Source organism: Accipiter gentilis, chromosome 24, assembly GCF_929443795.1.
Source record: "Accipiter gentilis chromosome 24, bAccGen1.1, whole genome shotgun sequence".
Taxonomy (NCBI): domain Eukaryota; kingdom Metazoa; phylum Chordata; class Aves; order Accipitriformes; family Accipitridae; genus Astur; species Astur gentilis.
The window spans coordinates 23018424-23041469 of record NC_064903.1 but is presented as its reverse complement, the minus strand read 5'-3'; the positions used below and the strand labels follow the sequence as shown (position 1 = coordinate 23041469).

General features: G+C 41.0%; 1 protein-coding gene across 1 annotated transcript; it reads left to right on the top strand.

The window, feature by feature from the left end:
• Positions 1 to 7924: 7924 nt before the first annotated feature.
• Positions 7925 to 16185, top strand: TENT5D (terminal nucleotidyltransferase 5D). The gene is made up of 2 exons (XM_049827778.1): positions 7925 to 8029; positions 14991 to 16185. The coding sequence occupies exon 2, from the start codon at positions 15010 to 15012 to the stop codon at positions 16183 to 16185; it is 1176 nt and encodes a 391-aa protein (XP_049683735.1). The 5' UTR covers positions 7925 to 8029; positions 14991 to 15009.
• Positions 16186 to 23046: the final 6861 nt, after the last annotated feature.

Genomic DNA, 23046 nt, shown 5'->3' with positions numbered 1-23046 from the left:
AGCGCCTCTCGGCTGCGGGAAGGACTGTGCTGCAGGTCAGGCAGAATTCGGGGGTTTGAGTGACCAAACCGCAGGTGCTGATGCTCACGTTGCCGATTTCTTGCGTGATTTTAGCTAAGTCACCTTAATCCTTCTGTTTGCATCCCTGGAACTTCAGATCTCCTTACTGAGATTCCCTCGGCGACTTTATGTCCTCTTGCTACGCGTATATATGTATGCAGAGTATACCTGTCTATTTATCTCCAGCGTATAACCAGGCGAGGGTCTGACCTCGGCTGAGCCTTCCCAGTGCTCCAGTAATACCAATAGCGGGGCCAGACCCACCAGCTTTTCCTGCAGGAAGGATCTCGAAACTCAAGCAAGTTTTGTTCTGTCATTTCTCGGGGCGAATGAGCTGAGAAATGGGTCACCAGAGGATGAAACCGTCCGCCACCAAGCGACTGGGGACCTTCCTTCCCCAGGGCTGGTGAGGTGACGGGACCTCTGATCCGAGGGCCGCCGGTGGCCACCACATCCCTGCCTCAGGGCTCTGCACCCCGCCGGGGTCGTGGTAGAGAAACCCCGGGTCGTAAAGCCGATGGCTTCGTTAAACACCACGGTCCCGCTTCTCCCGCCCAAACCTCTGCGTCTCGGGCCTTCCCCTCCCGACCCGCGTCTCACCTCCCGCCGCAAACGACCCGCGGGGCTTTGGGGGAAGGCTTTAGAGGGAGCGGGGAAGGGCTGAAGACGGAGGTCGCCGGCGGCAGCCCCTGTGGGACGGGGGATCCTGTCAGCCCGCCGTGAGGCGGCGGCGCGCGGCCTCCCCCGTCAGGCGGCGGGCGGGAACGCGGGCGGTTGGCGGGAGCCCCGGCGGCGGCGGCGGCGGCGGCGGCCCCACCTCGGGCTGTGTGACGCGGGTTGCCATGGCCACTGGTTTACGCTCCAAGGGCCGGCGGGGGCGGGAAGGAAGGAAGGAGGGAGGGAAGGGCGGATCGCTTCAGCACCAGGGCGGCCACGGACAGCAGTGGCGGCGGCTCTCCCGTGAGGGGGAGCAGCGCCGGGGCCTGCGGCTGAGGAGAGGGGGTTCCCTGTACGGTAAGTGTGGGTGTCCCGTGTCCCCCCCCTCTGCGGCCACCGAGGGCCTGGGGGGTTGCCCACCCCACGCCGGGATGACCTGCGTGGGCCCCTCGGTGAGGGTGGAGGGAAGCGGGACGGGGATCGTTGGGCGGGGAGAGCTGCCGGAGGTCGGCGGGGGTCTGCGCCCACCGGGGCCGGCTGCCTCAGAGCTGGAGGGAGAGGGAAGGGAGCGGGTGGGTGTCGGAGGGATCGGTCCGTTCAGTTAGAAAACTTTGCAAAAACCGGGCACGGTCGCCTCGGGTTTGGCCTTTCGCCTCTCTTTGTAAGGCGTTTTCCGGAGAAACTTGTATCAACTGGTAAAAAGAGCGGTTTGGTGAATTGACAGTGCTTTGGGGGGGGGGGGGGGGGGGGGCGGGGGGGGATTCTCGTTGCACGCGAGCTCTGTCTTACTACGGGCGTTTTTTGCATGAATCCTAAAAACTTCTTGAATTTGGGGCAAGAGCTTCCCCACCAAATTAATAGGAGAAGCGGTAGAAGCGTAGTATTCACTACTCACTGTCCGATGAGATGCTGGAAGCTGTATCATCTCAGCCGGGTGGCATCAAGTAGCCCGAGCATCCTAGGCCTTTTCCAGGTGTTCAGAAAGGGCCCTCCGCGTTCCCCGGGGAGGAGAGAGCCTGGAGGTGACAGTCAGACAGCGAGCTGGGATTGTCTGCCCTAAACTATTTGCAAGTGCTCTTCAAATGAGTATGCCTGCATGCAGAGCAAAACGGGTTTCCAGCAACTCAGGGCTGGTATTCTGTGTCTTCCCAGCCAGGAAATCGCTCTCCTGTGCTCACTGCCTTCTCCCATCCACAAGCATGTCTGTTTGATACGTCTGTTAAGCCGCTTGCAAATCTTTAACCATTTTTATTAGTCCATCAAAAAGAGCATGGTTGACTACACAGGCGTACACGTTGTCTTCCGCATGCTGCATTAACAGTAATAGTTTGTTCATGGCTCCCATAAAAAGCAACAAGGTAGGTATGAATGATGATGTGTATCACTGTTAAAGGCCAAGAAACGAATAATAAATGAAAGTGAATCGAGAGCAGGGACTCTCCCACACTTTATGCTCTTGTGTTCTCCTTAAACTGTAGAGTCAGGTGTGATTTGTGTATGTCCCATTCAGAAGTGTCAAAACGATCCCCTTGTCCTTTCATCCTCCTGTGTGCTGTGGCTGCAGCATCCAGGAGTGAGGAATAAGGGCTTGATGTGTGGAGGGGAGAAGAGCAGAGTCTGGATTATACCTTTGACTCCTTTATCTCTTAGCCCTTTTGCATTCCCACAGCTTAGTTAAAAGAGAACAGTAATAATTTCTTTAATTTGCAGTTGCTGGAGACCTTTGACCTCGTGGTAGTGTTGCTTGCACACCGTCCCTGCTCAGCTATTCATTAGAGGCATAACTTTACAGCAAATTTGGTTTTGTTGCCTCATTAGGCATCAGACATACAGCACTGTAGTAAGGACTATGTGCTTTATAATGATTCAGCCGCCAGAAAGACAGACGTCTAACATCGACCCTTGCAAGCAAAGGCCTGAACTTAAATTCCTGCCCCGGAGAGCTTATCAACAGCTCCTGCTCAAATTCAGGAGTAACTGCTGATGCAGTAGAGTCCAATCATTTATGAATCCACTATAAATCAGGGAGAGATAAGTGGACCAAGTTCCTTGAAAGATCACATTGAAATCACATTGAGATTGAGTTATTTTGGAGAGTAAATTAAGCAGCACTTAGGCTGGCAGTGGAAATTCATTCATTAATTAACACTGCTTGAAGGAGTGAAATTCTACCCGTATTTTCAAAATGCTCCTAGTCTGGATTGGTTTCCTGGCCTTCCTTGTTCTGGGCTCTGATGATCAGACTCCATTCTCAGCTGCAGCTGTGGGACTCCTGGGTGTGAATCAGGGCTCCTCACCTCCAGGATGGGTTTGGTCTGTGCCGTCAGTGCTTGGCCATAGCAAGGGATGAAAGTATTGGTAGCTTGTGCTCTTCTTTGCCTCTTTCATTCATATTGAGCAGCCCTTGGTGGGTCACCCTGTGGTTATTGAGGGTTGTTGAGTTCCCATGATGACTAGCTTGATAGTTATCTGCATATGGGGATAGAATTTGTCTTATGGATTTAGGACATATGTATGTCTTACATGTCATATATAACTTACATGTCTATGTTTAACTCCCGCTGGTTTTAATGAATGAAGCTCAATGCACAGTTAAAAGCTTTGTAGGCGAACTCCAACCCAAATTTCACCATCAAATGATAGGTAACATGGAGTGAGGGATGGTCCACATAGAGTGGAAGTGAAGTCAGAATTTATCTTACTGAAGTCAGATGCCTAGCCACACGCATGCTGGGCCAGTTCTGCTCTCATTTACACCAGAGCAATTTCTGGTATGAGAACTGAATTTATGCCACCGGGATTCAAACATAAAAGAAAGAAATCTTTTGAAAATTACAGTCTGGCTTTTCCCCTTTGCCACCACGATCTTCATGCAAAAATAATTATTAAAAGCATAGGTACAGAATCTAAGAAACCACAGGGAATCAGCAACGTATCTATTGTCTACTGCCATGCAGCATTAGAGTGCAGTACATAAAGGGAGAACAGAGAGAGCTGTAAAATTTGAGCATAATATTGAACATAGTTTCTCCAGAATTGCTCACAGGTAAACTATCATTTCAGGTTGTCTCTAGCCAAGATATATTTGTGGTCCTAAAAACCGTTCGTTCAGTACATATTAACAAAAGAATGGTTTTCCTCCATAAAACACTACAAACTGGTACAGCAGATGTCAATTTATGTCAACATCAGCTGATTTTCTTCTCCATTACCCTTTCTGCTGGATCTTTGCTTATCTAGCAGGTCCTGTCTTCTTGACATCCAATGTCATGTTGAATATTTTTTCGCATTTGGTGATAGAAATCTTGACTCAGTCTTTCTCAAAAATTGGTGTCGTCATCTACATGATGGTCATTATGCATTATTGATAGTGATGGAAAAGTCATGAATACACACATCTTTGCTGCAGGGCCTTAGCCTTTTTCTTTGGTTTATCATTGCTTTATCTTCTCTCTGCATTTTAGTAATAATGTCAACAGAGACATCGCGTGCTGCCTTCACCATGAAAGCGTAGCAGTACCCTGGTCCTGGTGCTGCAGCCATAATCTTTTTTCCTGATGTAGTTTGAGTGGAGTTACACAGTTTTTTACTTTATCACAGAAATCTAGAAAACATTTCAGTTATCAAAAAGCTGTTTTCTAGGGGGAACCTAGCTTTTACTGATGCAGAAATAAGAATAAACTCCCGTACAGCAAGTACTTTGAAGTTAATAAATAATTCATATATTTTCCCCCACTTCTACAATGTAACTCATGAAATTGGGAAAATAGCATTAAAAGGAAGTCCCACTACTGTATCGTGTAGGCAAAGAATAACTTTCTTATATAAGCATGGAAATTAATTCATAAAAATATGAATTGTATGTTAACATTATAAACACGAATAGTAATATAAACAAACAGTGGAAGACAGTAATATTTGAATAGGATCCCAGCTTGCCCTCTTATCAGTTCTGTGAGACACATTTCTGTGGAGGGTGCCAGCCAAGCCTGATCCAGGATACAGAAGTTTTTTCCAACTCAAACTCACCACTTGCTGTAGCAGTCACAAAGAGCCTTTATTTGGAGGGGTCCTAGACTGCTTAACAAATCAACCTGCAGCCTGTGCCTAGAGTTCATGTCTTCTGCCATAAAATGAAAATACTTCTGGAGTGAAACAGGATAATTGCTTAATAGCAAATATTTTTCTAAAATATGCAGAGCAGAGCAGGAGTGATGTGGAGAGGGCTTTATGGAACATGAGTGCATTTGTCTTCAGCTTTCTGGCTCACCCCAAGGAAAACTCTCCAAATCCATTGTACTACTGTATGTACTATCAACATCCACCCTCGATACTTCATTGGCTCAGTACTGATTCAGAAGAAAAAAAAAAAAAAATGACTGAATGAGCTAAATGCAGCTTCCAACAAGGCACAGCATTTTTTGCTGTGATCAGTAGAAAAAAGAAATGCATGCAATTTACTGCGTGTGTTGTGTTGGAACCCTCTCAAAACAGACGTGACTGCAAACCTGGCAGTATCCTCTAATGCTTTCATGACCAAGGCCATCCCACAAGACAGGTGCCACTTTTGTAACTTGCCGAGTCTCCTTTGGTGTAGATGGAGGGGGGGGAAGGCTCTGGAGAGCTTCTGGGGGGAGCCTTGACTTTGTAACACCCTCTATCCCCTGAAAACAGCCCAAAATTAGGACTGTAATGGCACACTGCATAGCTCATCCCTCTTCCTCTGGCATTTGACGAGGAGAGATAATTAGGAAGATGGTTAATAGATGGAAAAGGAGGATTGTTTCATTCTTTACCTTGCCTGCTTTTGCTGCAGTTTAGTCATAATAATGAGAGGTTTTGATAAGTGAGCTTTGGATTGAGTCACTGGTATCTTGAGTGAGTAAATAGATTTTGGTATTAGTCTGAGGAGCTAAGCAGAGCAATCATGCACTGCTCTTGGAAGCTGGCAGGCAGAAAGGGGGAGGCAAGCATCTCTGGAGAGGGGAGGCAATCCTTGGTTCTCATTCTTGCAGCCTTGGGGGGGATCACCTTGAAATGCCCTGGGTCAGCTGATGAGGCGTCCAAGCAACCTCCATGCTCACTGAAGACCATGGGACGTGCAGGCACCCAACAGGTTTGAGGGTCAATATGCCTCATGCTGGGACCTGGGAGTGGGGACACCCAAAAGCAGCGACAGACTAGGGACGTGCTTTTAAGCGGTATTCATGGCACGGCGTGTCGGAGCGCGAAGCCCAAGGCGCAGAGCCATGCGTTATCTCGTATAGCCTGCTGGTTCTCGTTATAGTCTTTTGTTCATTATGCACAGAGACACAAGACTCTTTCAAGACTTTGAAATGAGTTTGTTGGTGCATCTTATCACAATTTACATTTTGAATTCGGGAATGGGGAAATGTTATCTTTGAGGCACAAGGTAGTTGTTGACATACATAGTCAGTTTTATTTTTATTTTTACCTGAGTTAGAAAAATCCTGGAAACCAGGAGTACAGAATAATGAAATTATGCACTTTTTCCTGTAATGATGGAGCCAATAAAAGGCAGCCATTGAGAATAATGTCCCAACAGCCAAAGCACTTCATCAATCTCAGCTGCTGCTTCTATGAACATGTTATATAATCATGGGTGTTCTTCTACAAAAAAAATATAAAGGTCTCTCTCTCCTTCCCCTAAATATCACCAGGGGAAGCCATTAATTCTCCTCTAGTGTTAATCTATTCTATCATGATGATATATCCATTAATGGGTATCATATATCCATTAAACCTTCCACCCTCACACAGAAAGAAATAACAATAGTTCATTGTTAAAAAGACTAAATGATGTTGTGAGGGTTTTTTTTTTTTTTAAGTAACTGATTATATATTTGTCAGACTTTTCCTCCAGGAGGCCAGACTCCACATACTGAGACTCTTTTATCTAAGCAGCCTAGAACCTCTTTTCCTTGCCATTGAAGGCATAACTGGCTTCTCACTTTCAGGCTAAATGAAGCTTAGCCCTTGCCAGTCTTAACCCTTTATTCCCAGCTGCAAACATGAGCCATCACTGCATGGATTTGGGGAGCAAGTCAGGGAACATGCATTCTTTCAATTAGTAGCCCATCATGAGCTGGAAAGCAAATGAAAGCTGCAGACAGGTCCTGGCACAGCAGACAGGTCCTCACAGAGAGAGGAAAACAAGTACTGGGCTTCTGGCAGCAGTAAACCAGCATATTCAGTGATAAAACTCTGACTGCCGTAGCGTGGAGGAAAAATCCATAATATTCTTAATAAAATGGATAATACAGTCCATACCTCCTTGGGCTATCATTTCAGCTTTTCCTGCAGGTTATGCATATATTTACACTCAAGTCATACTTGCAAAGTTATCTTTACTCAGAAGCATATATACTTTCAGCATAAAAGTTGAGATTGTGGAACACAACTCAGCAACAAGGAGTAAGTTCACATGTATATCAAATCATACAGGGGACAGGGCCCTAGTTGGGAAGTTAAGGAACCTTGTGTAGGTGGTGTGAACTTTGTAGGATGGGGTGCTGGAACGGAGGTCTTTGAAGGAAAGCCTAAAAAAGGCTACCTAGCTGTCAGCACGTCTTTGAAATGAGAAACAAATATAAAAATGTGCCTTTATGATAGCATACAAGTATTTACAAAAATAGTTGTAATTCCTGCATAGCCAGCCAATGGGCCATTCAGTGCATGGAAATTCCAGCAACAGGCTGAATCCTGGGCTTACTGTAAATGAACCAACAGCCTAGACTGCCAGGAAACAAGACCTTCCAGTCATCTGCATGCATTTTTAGAAAGAATATGAAACCACGACACAATTCATAATATTTAATTTTGCTGAGTTGTTGTTAGTCCTATTTTTTAGTATGATTCCACTATGTCCCTGTTAATCTGCATGTCTATTAATAATATTAAATTCTTACTCAATATCTCATAGAGAAAATAGCAAGTTTGTTAACATCCTTGCAGAAGATTAAGTATGACCTGAAACCCAGAGTCTTTATAAGCACTTCTGTGCCTTTCCACTGCTTTTACCTTATCATTTCCTACTTAAAAGGCTATTGTTATGACTGCAGGACTGCCAAGTTGTAATGCATGATTTATTATGTACAGCAGGTGACTGGTAGTTAACATTTATCTCAAAATGAATGTTATTTTTTGTTGGTTTTTTTTTTCCTGCAGCTTTCCCCGGGAGGTCCATGTTTTTGTCAGTGACAAGATGACAATTCATATTTTTTACCAAAGGATCCAGTGAGTCATCCTATTAACTCCACTGAAATACATGCTTGCCAATCGTCCTGCCACGGTAAGTCTGTGAGATTTTGCCTTCTGTCTGGAAATGTTATTCAGGAGTTAGTCCATTGTAAGCATTTGGTAGTACAAATAATCTTTACCTAAAGCAGTAGCTTCTCAGCCCCAGATAGACCAAATATTCCATATCACACCTATTTTCTTTAAAGTTATTAAAGTATTTTAGAGCAAATGAGAAGACTTGACTGTGCCTCATACCATGCTATTTGCAAGGGCTTGTTTTGTTTGAACCTGGAGGCTGTATAGGAAGGAACCTTGTGTATTGTGGGAACTGATACAAAGGCATAATATATCTGGCCTTGAAAATGTTGCCCTGTGAGGGGTTCCACATGCAGCTAAGAACAAGTGTACTGTGAGTCATGATGGAAAAATTTGACATCCAAAAAACCCCAAATCTCCAGGATGACGTAACACAGATTATGTATTCGTACTGGTTGCCCAAATTAAACTCCTTAGTTATTTTGTGCCTTCTGAGAACTCCCAGCTCATTGAGCCAATATCCTGTAACGTTCCAATAGAGGTGTAGGCTACTCAGTTCCTTTTCCCAGCTTTGTGCTACAGGAGACTATGGCTGCCCTTGGGTGGTACTTCTCTGCAAATCGTTTTCTTTTGGGAGAAGGGGCAGTGCAGGCTGGTACATGACTCTGTTGCTTTTCCCTGTTCCTTAGGTTGGGTTGGAGAAAAGGTAGGACACATTTTTGTTGATAAAGTCTGTCCTTCCTTTCTGCTTAGTTGTTCTGTCCCTGAAGGTGATATTCTGTGGCATGGTCCATGGAAACCGCTTGCAGCTTAAGTATATTTTGCACACCACGCAACCTTATCTCACAGGAGAAGAACATATGGCCTTGAGTTATTATTTGTTATTTCAGGGTAACTAGATGGTAACTGTACTGAAAACTTATGGCAACTCATGCGTTATCTCATGATAACGTGAAAAATAAACAGTATCTTCACTGCATGCATTAACATTAATGGAAGGAAAAACTCATGAAAAACACTGTCAAACCAGTTTTAAATATGTCCCCATTTAGGATGCCCCAGATGCTTTACTGCTTCTACTTGTCTTATACACATTTAAATTATGACTGGGACTCCTTCTGCATTTGACATTCTTGCCTTCAGAGCTTATGCCAGCTGCAGTCCTTAAGTCAGTGAGCATGCAGAATACTTTAAAATGTCCAGCTTAATAGAGAAATGTATCTTTGAATTAAATAAAGCTTTAGCAAGACATCAGGGAAATTATTAGTGATGCATATAATGTGTATGCAGGAAAACCAATACAGAGATCTGAGGGGAGAATTGCAATAGTTACTTTGAGCATCTCTGGGGTAACCCCCAAAAGCAAGGCAACTACGGCAGCTGACAAGACATTTTGCTTGATCTGTAAAAGGTCCCTTTGCGACTGATTTCGAGTGCAAACAAAGACAATTGGAGCATTAAAGTATTCCATATAATCGTTGTAAAACGGACAAATAGGGGAGCAGATAAAAGCAAAGGGAAGAGAATGGAGCTAACACAGCTGCACAGAAACTATTTCAGATGTATTCTGCTTGAGAATACCAGCACATTGAAAACCTTTGAAAATACACTGAAGCAACATTATAGGGTATATAAAAAGAGAATTGTAAATAGTTTATTGGTAAAATATGAGCTAAATTTGATGAGACTGTCCTCTAGACTGTATTTGTTTCTATAAAAGTTGTGTGGAATGCAAAAGCTACCATTAGCATGGCAGATTTTCCTCATTCAGATATAAAGCCAGATCTGCTTTTATTTTTTTGATGAAGCTGGTGTATGGCAGAGTGCTAAGAGGTGTTTAACTAAATCTTTTAGCATCTTTGTAAAACCAAACTCATAGTTGTTTGGTCCAAACCCTGCTGAAGAAAACTAGAGCCTCTAATTTCAATATAAAAATAAATAATAAAAATTAGCAAAACTACGTACTGATCCCACAGTAACTAAGCATTTTTCTACATTGCACCCTATTCATCAGCTGAAGGTGACCATTCAAGGACAAGTTGGAACTCGAAACAGGGAAATATTTTTCTAAACTTATAGTAAGGATAATATATCACAAAACTTGACTAGGTTTGATCTGTCTTATTCTGTGCTTCTCTAGCCCGTATATGTAAAAGAAAACATCCCGAAAACTACTTTTCCTTATCACTTTATCTGACAGAGATCTTAAATCGAGCAGGATTCAGTGTCCATTGCAGTTTACAGAAACATTTTAAATCCCATAAGCAAAAAACTAAGAAAAATCACTAGGAGGTAGTCTCAGTAAGTTACAAATACTGATGAAACGAGGAAAAGAACCCCCTCTTTACAATACACAATTTCAAAGGCTATTTGTTCCTTTCACTGCCGTGGTGCTAGTGTTCATGCAGCCTTCCATTTGCCCATGTATGGACTTTAAGATAGGAAAACACTGAATGTGAAACACATTAAATACTTTTAGGTATTCAGGTGGAAGAAGTTACAGAAACTGAATTCTTTGACAGGGTGCAGCAGGGCAGACCTAGAAAAGGCTGGGACTGTGGGTGCTGGCAAGTAAGAGGTTTCAAAGTCTGTGTCGCATATATACTTACCCTAAATGGCATAATGCTGCTGCTGACAAAGGGGCAATGACATATAGCTGCCTCCAGGGATCATCCTCCATTGCAAGCATCACCAGTTTCCAAAGAATGAAGTGGTTTTCCAGCCTCTTTTCCATTAACCAACCCAACCTCAGCACTTGCTTGTGTTCGGCTTCGTCTGGCTGCTGTGGTCACGTGCAGTGAGTTGCCTTCCCTTCATCCCTTGATCTCTCTTGTTTTACAAAATGCTTTGACTAATTGTAGCCTCAATACTGCTGCTGATTTATTGTAACTGAGGCTTACTTGCATTAATAATAACTCTTGACTTTAGCCTGAGCACCTTGGTAAATAAATTTGCCACTGCCTTAAGAAATAAGGTTCCTAATGACTATAAAATTGCCTGGAAATTGTTCTTGCTGCCAGACAAGATAAAGGAAAAGAACAAGAGAAAGTCCTTCTAGGAAAGTGCAGCATTGTGTAGTGGGTTGCAAACTGAAAGCAAATCAGTAAATAATAATAATAATAAAAAAGGTTTATTTAGGTCTAAAAGGTTTACTTAGGTCTATCTGTAAATTAATTATATACTTGACAACTTAATTCCTGTTTTTCCTAGGACATTTTCCTTACTTGTCAAAGTTGAAAGCATTATTTCAGCACAAAATTCTTAGTATTTATCATAAGACATTTCCCAGACATTAATGTTGAGGCTCTGAACTCACAAAGCATCACCGGATTCTCCAGGAATCACTTTAGAGAATTGATATTTTGAGGCATGACTCTTCAACACAGAAGACATATTTACTGACATTACCTTTTCCTGTCATTTTAAAATCTTAGTATATTGCAATAAAATCTAAAATAACTAAAATCATGTAGCAGTAAAGGAAGGCTTTCCAAGCTTATTTAGGGATAGGTCCATCTTCTGACTTTCAAAAAGTGTTTGAAGATGGTCCCTGCTAAAAAAAGGGATTGAATTTTAACATTCCCTTCTCTAAGCCCTTTCTTTGACACCACAGCATTAACCTTGAAGAACTCTCTCAAAGTTTTGCAATATCAGACAAATCACATGACAAAACCTACTACTTATACAACAGTTTTGACAACTGTAAGCTTGCTAGTAGAGCTGGTCCACCATAATCTGACACATCAGTGACACAGATGACAAACATGGCAGCAAAATTTTTATACAAAAACCTCTCCTTCCAACCTTCTCATTCCATCCGGTGTTGTGCTACTTCCAAAATTCACAGTGGCTTTCTGTAACAGATGTTTTTTATGATAAACTTGTACTGGGATGTCATAAAGGCTATGAAGGATGGATAGAAGTTTTTGGTAATTTTGTGGTAATAAAGGAATAAGCGTGGAATCATAATAATAAATAGCTAATGGTAAAGTCATAAGCATGTAATATAGGCGGTGTATGGATGGCAATTTTTCTCCCTTTCAGTTCAGATGTCATATCTTCTAAATGCCTGCAGGAATGTGTGTATTTCTGAGGATGTATGCAAACATAAATATATTTGTATGTTACATATATGGAGTTACATGCTACGTAAACAATGCCAGGAACTACATGGTTGTGCCAGAAGTATAGGACTGAATCCAAGAGCTTCACACTGTTAGTTCAGTGGCAATTAAACTACCAACTTTTTGGTCCTGATTTAGCCAACTTTCAAAGCATGCATTTAATTTCAAACATATGGTTAGTTCCATTCTTTGTAATGAGGCCAGAAAGGTGCCTGAAGTTATGTATGCTCTTGATTAGCTTACTTGGGAGCTGAAACTCTAGTAGAAGTGTGTGAAAAATAGCTCTGTAGTATTCCCAAGCCATTTGTCAGTTCACAAGTTACTTGAAATTACTAAAATATTCCAGAATGTGGAATCTGAAGGCAAGGGAAGGATAATATAAGACAACGTACACATGTAGTCACTACTGATTAAGAAACAACAGCGCAGACTTTTTGGTAGTGTTATTACTCAGTATGATTTTATTTTTATTCTTGAGCTTTAGCTGAAAAAAGTAGGTTTTAGCCATCTGTCTGCAGAAGCACTTCTCGATGTTTCAGTAGTATGTTTGCAGTGTTGGCAGATACACGAAAGTAACTTCTTTCACACGGCTGGTGACTCACTGAGCTGTTTCAGGTCACACCTGACCACCACCTGAGTTTCGCATCTGCAGTCACTTTTCTTCAGTCCCTCCAAACTCCAGCTTTGCATCAGCCTGGCTGGGAGACACACCTTTGTCTGGGCAGCGGTCCTGATTGCTGCCTTCTGAGAAACAACCATCTACCTGCAAGGAATTTCATAGTTCTTTTGTGGCAAATACATTACGAAGTTCAGTGTCATGGTATGATTCCCATCTTGTTTGTATGCAGTATTGAGGAATACAATGATCTTTATTTCTGTTTTCTTTTTAGATGCTCAGGTAGTGTTTCAACAGCAATGACCTAAACACCCTTTCTATGTAGCCAGTACGTTATTGCAATGATTTTAAAATTATTTTTAGTTTCCCTGAATTCTTACTGGACTAAGCTTGCAGAAACCCCACAGAAATATTCTTAAAACAAGCCTTGGTTAACACACACAACATTAAAGGAGAAAGCAAAATTATAATATTTGCGCAGAAAAAAGAAATTCCTTTTAGTAATCAAAGTTGTTTTCAGTATCTGTACCTCCACCTATAAACTGTCTAAACAGCAGCTTCCCATGGATTGAAGAGACCCGCATCTGACTCAGGAGAATAAAAAAATGCCCCAATAACAGTATTGGCTAAAGAATTTTTGCTCTCTTGAGTGATGGAGAACAGTCCCACTATGTCCATAAATGTTCTCCTCCTTCACCTGTAGCTCAGAGCAGCAAATACAGCTTCAGACTCAACGCACTGAGGCACAGCAGCCAAGCGCTGGGGTTAATGAGAAAGCTATCAGTGAATCACAATATCTGCCTGTGAGTTATTATGCAATTTATGAAAGAGTATTGAAAAATTGTATGATAGGATTTAGCAATAAACCTTTCTGGTTTAACCATCTGAGCATTAACCACCCCGAAAGAACTGAAGAAGTGTAAGGAGACATGAGGGGGCACAGCATGAAATGATACCCATGGAGTCTGGAAGGTTTTTAGCCCTGTGAACTGTTTCTGTTCTGTAATACTGACATTAATGTCAGGAGACAGTAAGATGAAGATTTGTGTCTTTCATTACACCTCAGACACCTAATGACGATCAATGTTTTTCTTTTTTTGTAGTTCCTTAAATGCACTTCTTATATACTTACTGTAATCACACCTAATTATATAATTGTATGATTGTGTTTAATTATATTCACAGTATACATAAATAAAATTACAAAAATAAAGCATTCAGATTTCCATTACAAAAATGTGATTAAAGTTTGCATATGATCAATCAGAAACATTTTAAAACCAATATGGTGGGGTTTGCACCTTTTTTTTTCTCCTCAATGTAAAATGTAAATAAATCATCCATGCTAAGGTCTCTCTGATTGCTAAATATGATGATATGGAGACAAAATATAATTTTAAACTGAGGAATTCCAGAGCCTGAACTTTATCCCCTGTATTCTATAGGTGCTTCTTTACAGGCTTTCTTGAGAAGTTTTAGAGTATCAGTGCAGACTGGAAGGGGTTTTCTTATCGGTTTTGCAAACCATAACTTGCAGCATTGGCACATTAATCTAGGAACACGGTTAATGGCTTAGAAGGAAAAGATTTTGCCTCAGAAACATAGTGGAAACAGCTTAAAAATTATCAGATATCCAGTTCTTAAACTGTAACAAGTGGTATTAAAGGACACATGCGTATAGGTGATCCATAGACACTAAAGTGCATCCAAGACTTGTGGCTAGATAAACAATGAGCATGTTGCATCATTCCTGCTTTTAAAAAAACCTTCCTGATCTTTCAGTATTTTTAAGTATGCAAGTCACTGAAGATAGAGGGAGATTTCTAGGCAGGACAGAAAGAACAAATTTGCTCATTTTGCTCATTTTAGCTCTTCACAGAGAAATTTATTTGGACTTTCATTATAACCACCAAGTATTTCATGTTATTAACCTTTGAGTAGGTTTAAATGAAATCTATATGGTTTACTGCGTTTACTTTGAGTCATGGATTATACAATAACACAATGGTTTCTCAGCAGGATTAAAACCTGAGTACATTAAAATTCAATTAAAAGCCTGTGACAAGTGTAGTGGTTGACTCAGACCATTAACTGGGATTGTGTCTCTGTAAAATGAACTGCTTTGTCACTGTGCCGAGGAAGGAAGTTATATGTTTGTTATAACCGAGTGAAATGTCAGCCTCTCTTGTATTTGAGTAAGTTCTAACATTTGTCTCTTAATTTCTGTTTCTCCCTAGTTAGCCAACCGACATCACAATGACTGAGGACTCAGACCACAGATTCAGTAGTCTCACCTGGGATCAGATTAAAATCCTGGATCAAGTTTTAGCTGAGGTCATACCTATTCATGGGAGAGGAAATTTTCCAACACTGGATGTAAAGCCGAAGGATATCATTCATGTGGTAAAGGAACAGCTCATTGAAAAGCAAATCAATGTTAGAGATATCCGCCTGAACGGTTCGACAGCCAGTCACATCCTAGTAAAACAGAATGGAACCAGTTACAAGGACCTAGACATCATTTTTGGGGTGGAACTTCCAAGTGAGCTCGAGTTCCAGGTTGTTAAGGAAGCAGTTCTTAATTGCCTATTGGACTTCTTGCCAAAATGTGTTAATAAGGAAAAAATTACTGCTCAGACCATGAAAGATGCCTATGTGCAGAAGATGGTCAAAGTCTCTACCGACCACGATCGCTGGAGTCTCATCTCCCTGTCAAACAACAGCGGCAAGAATGTAGAATTAAAGTTTGTGAACTCGCTCAGACGGCAGTTTGAGTTTAGCGTGGACTCCTTCCAAATCATACTGGACTCCATACTGAATGTTTACACAGCAACAGACTGCAAACTGACAGAAAACTCTCACCCCACTGTCATCGCCGAGAGTATGTATGGAGACTTCAACGAAGCAATGGATCACTTAAAATACAAACTGATTTCCACAAGAAACCCGGAGGAAATCAGAGGAGGTGGCCTCCTGAAGTACAGCAATCTCCTGGTTCGTGACTTTAAGCCAGCAGATGAGGCTGAAATTAAGTCTCTGGAACGTTACATGTGCTCCAGGTTCTTCATTGATTTTCCAGATGTTGCTGAGCAGCAGAGGAAAATTGAGTCATATCTGCGCAACCACTTCATTGGGGAAGAGAAAAGCAAGTATGACTACTTGATGACTCTGCGTGGAGTTGTAAACGAGAGCACAGTCTGTCTCATGGGACATGAACGAAGACAAACTCTGAATATGATCACAATTCTGGCTTTAAAAGTACTCGGAGAACAAAATATCATCCCAAATGCAGCCAATGTAACATGCTATTATCAGCCTGCTCCGTATATCAGTGACAGAAACTTCAGCAGTTACTACATTGCTCACGGACAACCGCCTATCATCTACCAGCCATACCCATTTCACATACAAATGCAAAGCGGCATGGTTTAGCAACACGATAACCTCCTCAGCACTTACACGCCTCTCTCTTTCCAGTTCTCTCCATAATAAAGGCCTCATTAATGCAAGTGTTATCATCACGTTTGATTTAAGGACATATTTTTGTGCAAGTTGCCAAAGTTATTTGGTTCATCAATGTCTAAATCACCTTTAAGCAGATTGTAAAATAAGTGAAACAGCTATCATTCATGAAGTATTTATACCCCTACGTGTATTTGGGCTATAGTTTTTTTCTTTTCCAATGAAAAGAGAAGGATATAAATGGTTCTAATTTTATAAAATGAAATGCACTAAGTTCTGGGTTCTAAAAAAATTCTTAAGCCAAATTTAAATAGTGTAAATGAAAAATTAAGCCAATAAAATACCTCTCAGTAGAAATGCCTGATTTTAGAAGTGATAGTATTCTGAGTACATTAAAGCAGATCATCCATCAGTTATACCCATGCAATTCCAGCAACATTTATTTGCAGAACCTTTTGAAAATACGCATTGATGGGCTGTCTCTTGGTGGTTTGAGCTCGGCTTTACAGGCTCTAGTCTGATCACTCTTCAGGTCCAATTAGAGATGTGAGGTCCCTCCCCACACCAGAGCACTGTTTAGTAATGGTTAATAGGAAACATCCCTACCAAGAGCAGACTCAGCAGTTTTGTGTATCCAAAATTTCCACTGATCTGAGTGAGAGACTTGACCACTTACGTAATGCAGCATTGGAACCCAGGATCTGCCTCACAGATAATGAAAGTTGTAAGAGATACAATGATTCTGATTAAATTAGTCTTGAAAAACAAGGTAATAGAATAAGAAAGAAGGTGAAAATTGAGCACATAGGCCTTGCTTTCTATTGCTAATTTGTTATTGATCAGAAATGCTTTAATGCATAATAAACAGAGTCAGGAAAAACCCCAAAAGCCCAGGACTGCATTGTTTTTAGGTGAATTAAAACAAATCCTTGGCAGTGGCACTTGAAAATAATATTTTGTACTAGCAATGTCCTGTATATGTTTAGATACCTGCACACATACACTAGTAGCAAATGAAGAGTTCTCTTATATCAGGAAGTAAAACATTAGTTACAAGTTTTTGTGTGTGTAAGTGTTTACCAAAGATAAGTTTTAAACATGTCACATAAGTGCCTCCCTGTGCCAGTTGCTCCATGAAAGTCATAATGCTGTTGGCAATCATGCTAGAGAGCTCCTGAATTAGAGAAAGGGAAACATATGCCCTTGGTACTGCACCGATGGGTGGCAAAGCGTTCGTAGCACTGATGGTCAGAGAGGTGTGCACCGCTTGCTTCAGTATGAGCAGGTTTGGGACAGATGGATCTAAGGTGTTCCCACTGAAACTCCTCCGGTTTAGATGCTGGATGTGGTACAAGAGGGAATAGTATGAAAAGGAGATTTAGAATGGGTGCAGTTGTAAAATTGGAACAGCCAACTGGAAATGCAAGCAGTAGAGTTTCTTACATCTGATGCTTAACATGTCAGTGTGTCGTACTACGAGTTCATTGCTGGTACTTCACTGTATGTCCTCATCCTCCTCATGTTTAAAAACATTGACTGCATTTTGTCTATTAACAACAGGCGTCAGGCTTTAGAAATTTCTTCTACTTGGGAAAGAGTGTTTGATTTATTTTACACAGAAATGTGCTACATACCACTATTTTAAATCAATCATTTCTAAAATTTCTAAGGTCTATGAAGCCCTATTGCCAGTGAAATGTAGCTTTCCTTTTTCCCATTATATGCCTGTACAGTAGAACAAAGAGCTGTTTAAAGACAACTTTGCTGACCGTCATCACTAAAGTCAACTCTTTTCTGTAAAATATAGTGCAAAAAAACAACGTTTCTGCAACATAAGAAGGGTATACTAATCTACTTGGAAGCTGATTTACTTTGTGATGTCTTTCATGAAAATAGTACTATTATTTTTGCTGATCTTTCAAGAATGTTCAATTCTGTGTCTAAAAGCACACTTTTTTTCACTTCCACTAGTATCCTTCCATTGGCTAAGCTATATTTAATAAAATCCGCAATTCTAATTGCTATGTTATCAAATATGATAACACTATATTTGCATGTAAGCACTTCTAGGGAATTACCCCTGTCAGAAGGAAAATGGAGTGAAACGTGGTGGATTCTTTTTTTTTTTTTTTTTTTTTAATTGAGCTGTTTAGGTTACAAAAGGAACCTTTAAATTTAGTTTGGTATTTGCCAAATTAAATAGCACTGTGAAATTCTGAAAGAGCCTTATGTAGGTTATGTCCCTGCTAACGCTTGTGCTTCAACAAGGGCTGAAGAGCTGGAAACTGGACTGAGCAGAGCCGGGACTTTCCAAGGAATCTGCAGGAGTCAGGCATCCAAATGGCTTGAGTTTTAGGAGGAACTGGGCTCCTAAACTCCCTAAATTTGTTTGAAAAATCTCAGTCCATCTGCACTGGCCTGTGACCTTAATGTAATGTAGCCACATCAACTTGTTACTCCTCCACTCCTGGTTTTCTCGCTTGCTGGGTGGAGAAATGGGTTAATCTTCTCAAGAACCAGGAAACAGATCCGCCAAGAAGGCATTTTCAACATGTCACGTATAGCGAATGTTCCACTACGTGAAGAAATGTTTCAAAAAGGGTTTTTTTAACCAACGAGTAGGAACATGTATCACCCTGTATAAAGGACTGTAATTCTTTTTTTGAATCAGAGATTGTGAAGAGTATCAGGAATGGTGTACTAGCTCTGGATTTGCATAAACCAGCCTGTCTGCTTGTACAGCAACTGTTATTTAAATATATATATTTAATTCTGTTATGCCTCTGTTTATCCATCCAGGTTAGGTAAGGAAGGACTCAGTCAAAGTCCATGGAGTTAGTGGGAAGAATCCACCTAACTCTAATGGGCTTTGTGTGAGAACCCAGAAAAGAGTAAAGGACTTATGTGAGTACCTACAGGTAAAGGTACAAAGACATCAATATGCAAAAATGTCTCAGGTATAAATAAACCCTTTAAATGTCTTGAAAAAGGTCTTGTATTTCTTACCTAGAGGTAGTTCAGTTTTGAAGGTTAAGTGAGGTTTATGATTTTATGTATGTAAGTATATATATACATATATAAAATCTACATATCTACACATGCAGGAGCAATTAACAAAATCTGATGGTTTTAACTATTTCCTTCCAAATGTATTAGTGACCTGGCAGCAGTATTTGACCTGGAGAGGGTTTTTTTTCAAGGTAGTAGTGATTTGGTAAACTAATATTAAAAAGGGAATGATGTTGTATAGACTGCTGCTTGCAAAACACTGATATCAATGTGTAAGATGAAATACTGTAACCTCTTCTCCAGTTGTTACTGATTTTACTATGTGCAGATATAAATCTACAAAGAATCGAGAGAGTTTTCTCAGTCCCAGTCTCCTGAGCTTCATGTTTACATTATAATTATATCTTGTTGTTACAATCTGTTCAATAATTATAATACCTGGAAATTGTAATGCTGATTTTCTTTAATCACATAAAACTTCTTAAGGTTTACAGCTTAAAGTAATCTAATGTTGTCAGGACATGTGTTAAAGTTTAAAGTGCTTTCCTAAAAAATGTCATTTGAATTTTGTGTTATATTGTAAAAGGTCTATTTGAAGCATATACTTTATGGTAGTTCCTTTAAAATGTAATTTGTGAGCTTTATACTCGACACATTACAAAGGTTTTTGCAATGGATAAAAGAAATGTAAAATTGTCCTCAGTCGAGATGTTACATCGTCTATTGTGTTATACTGAGCCTGCAGATCTGTGAAATAATGGATCTGATTTACCACCGCGTCACTTCAATTTTCTCATTGTGTAATTTGACTGATGTTAGAGAAGTTACATCAACATAAATTCAGAGTTACACAGGTGTGCATCCAATATGATTTGCAGAAATATCTGGAGAAAGGACAGCAGAGAAAGTTTGGCAGGTCAGCACGATTCTTACAGCTCAGTTTTTGTTTGATACGTTTTTCTATTAAACTAAACAAGAGGAAGGGTATTCAGGAGAAAGCTGTTGCAGATGAAAGAAGTATTTCACTTAATGTGCCATCTGAAGCTGTTAAAAAAATATTGTAATGCTAAAAATGTGTACTAATCACACTAATTTGTAGGTCATTAGTCCACAGTGTCGACTAGTGCCTTTGGGTATTTGGGGAGCAATCATTAAAATAATTTTCTTGTTTAATGTATGGTTTGCTTGTAATACCTTCATTTTTCTGGTTGGACATCAGTTCTGGCATGCAGACTTCTTCTAGCAGACAAACTGGCATATTAGAGCTGCAAGAGTGCAAAAGGTTCGGCTACGGTTCGTTAGGTCAATAAACCACCAACTCAGATTTACTGCTGATCTGCTGTCAGACCTACACTGAAGGTTACAGAACAACCGGATTCTCATGAATATCTTTGATACATTTGAATGGCTCTACGCAAGTTGTCAAACAGGCTTGTGTCAAATATTCACATTTTAAGTGCCTAGATATATATTTATATAATAAAAACATGACTGTCTGCTGGGTAAATAAAATACTTGACAAACAATCTGACTTTACATATGCTTAAAAATACATTTTACCTACGCTGAATGCAAATTCCCATAAATCTAAACACATATTTATAGAGGCTGTAGAATTTCTGTTGAGTATGAACACGGCCAATGCCAGTGACGTTGGACCAAGGTCAGAGAAACTCCTACAAATTCTGAGTTTTGAGTTAGGAGACATAACTGCATTCTTCACAGTTAGATTTCTGGTTGATTACTTGGATTTTCCTTTTTTTTTTTTGAGTTCGGGTGTTTTTGGTTAGTTGGGGTTTTTTGTTTCATGGGCTGGGTTTTGGACTACTGCTTATTAATTCGATCATATATTTTTAAAAGGATAAAACAATATTGTTCTTTCTTCCTGGGTGTGTCGATACGCTGTTAGATCCTCTGGTGCCGTAGAGAAGAGGGGAAGGAACACGCTGGAGGTTTTAGCCCCACGTGAGAGCTTGGGAATTCCTGACTTGGGATGTTTATTGCCTTTTAGCCTCTTGCGGTGTTGACGACGGAGTAGAGACTTGCTGCCGTTCGCATACGGCAAAGATGCCGCCATTTGGTGGAAATGGGGAGGAAAAGCAGGCGGGATCGGTGTGCCTCAGCAGCCTGAGGATGCCGGAGAGGCTCCCTTGCCTTCGGCAGCCCCTTCGAGCTGCTCCCCAAAACCCCTTTGCTACCAAATGCCGGAGGAGATTAAAGGGATGGGAAGGGGAACGGCAGTCTGTCGGGCAGGGGAATCTGCAAATCTCCTCTCTGCTTTAATGACACTCATAAATTGCCTCAAAATGGTCTTCAATGTTTTACCACTTCTTTGTTTCATGCACGCGTAGCCAGCTCTGCTCGGGTCTCCTTTGGGCACCCGGTGCTGTCCTGCTGAGCTCTGGGTGCGGGAGGGCAGCGAGACACCCACAGTCTGAGGAAATCTTTTTTTTTTCTTTTTTTTTTTTTTTTTTTTAACATTGCTCAAAACATGCTCTTTCCCTTGTTTTTCATAGTGGAATGGATAAATTTCGGTAAAAGCCTTCCCATTTGTTTAACCATTAATAACCATTTAATCATCATTTCATTTCCTGACTATTTCTTTTCTTTGATACAGCCAGATTTTTAACAGTTTGCCTCTTAATAAAACAGTAAGTGGGGAAATGGAAAGGCAGCCCACACAGGGGTTTTTCCTTTCCTTAAATATCCACCAGACACTTTCCTGAGGAATTCAAAAACTAGGGAAATACATGAAGGTAATGGAGGGCTGTTTTGTTTTCTAGTCCCTGCCACCCCCCATTTTTTCTGCTCCATCAGTCTCCATCATTAAATACTATTTCATAAGCAAGTGATTTTCTTCTTACCAGCTGCTTCCATATTCAGCTCCATTTCATCTTGTACCATTGCAGAACCTGTGTTTCTGAAATCACAATTAGTTACCATGGAAAGCAATTCAATACCGTAATAAATACACTCGAAGGCTGCTCACTCAGCTATGTATTACAAAATAAAAATTAAAAAAAGTCCTCCAGAGAACTGGATCCAGATCACGTGCATATACGTTTATGGGCAAGTGTGTGCTTGTACATACACAGGTTAATGCAATTTTTTTATTCTCTTTTCCTTGTACGCTGGGTGTGTGTGAACACCGACAGCATGGCAAACCCCACCGAGATGCACCCCTGCTCCCTCGCAAGCCCTACCCTCTAATATGAGCTCCCTTTTCCCCCACCCTATATTTCATTTTCCTGTAAATATTCTCATCCTGTTGTTGATAGGAATTTATTTCGCACTCGTTCTGTTTTGCTTTCTGGAATAGACGGGAACATGATGCTGCCCATATGTTCCTGTATTTCTGCACGCACACAACCGGCAGCATTTCGGCGTCCTCGGCAGATGCCCGGAGCCGGCCTCGCCATCCCGTTTTCCCCACGGAGGAGACCTGGTGTTGGGAGCACGACAAGTCTCGGCTCAAGACATTGATGCAACCCTGCGGTGCTCTCACCGTTTATGCCAACAATTTCTTCCTCCAGAGTTTTATCAGCTCCTGACATTCTGCAGACAATAGGCTGAATTTGCAGCTCATAGTTTTGCCTAAAGGATAAAACTGGATGTTGAAATATATCTCTTTTTATTGTATTGCCTGCTTATCCCTGGCAGTTCCCAGGTAATGACATTTTCCAATCAAGGGTCTGGATTCATTACCTGCCTCGAATGGCCTATATACCCCATCAGGTAAGCAGAAAGAACTGTGAACTTCTCGTATTAAAGTACAAACAACTTGTTACGCTTCCTTAGAAGCTGATTAAACTGTAAATTCCA

What these genes read in the sequence shown, in the direction of transcription:
- TENT5D (XM_049827778.1), top strand. Translation starts at nt 15,010, where the DNA reads ATGACTGAGGACTCAGACCACAGATTCAGTAGTCTCACCTGGGATCAG.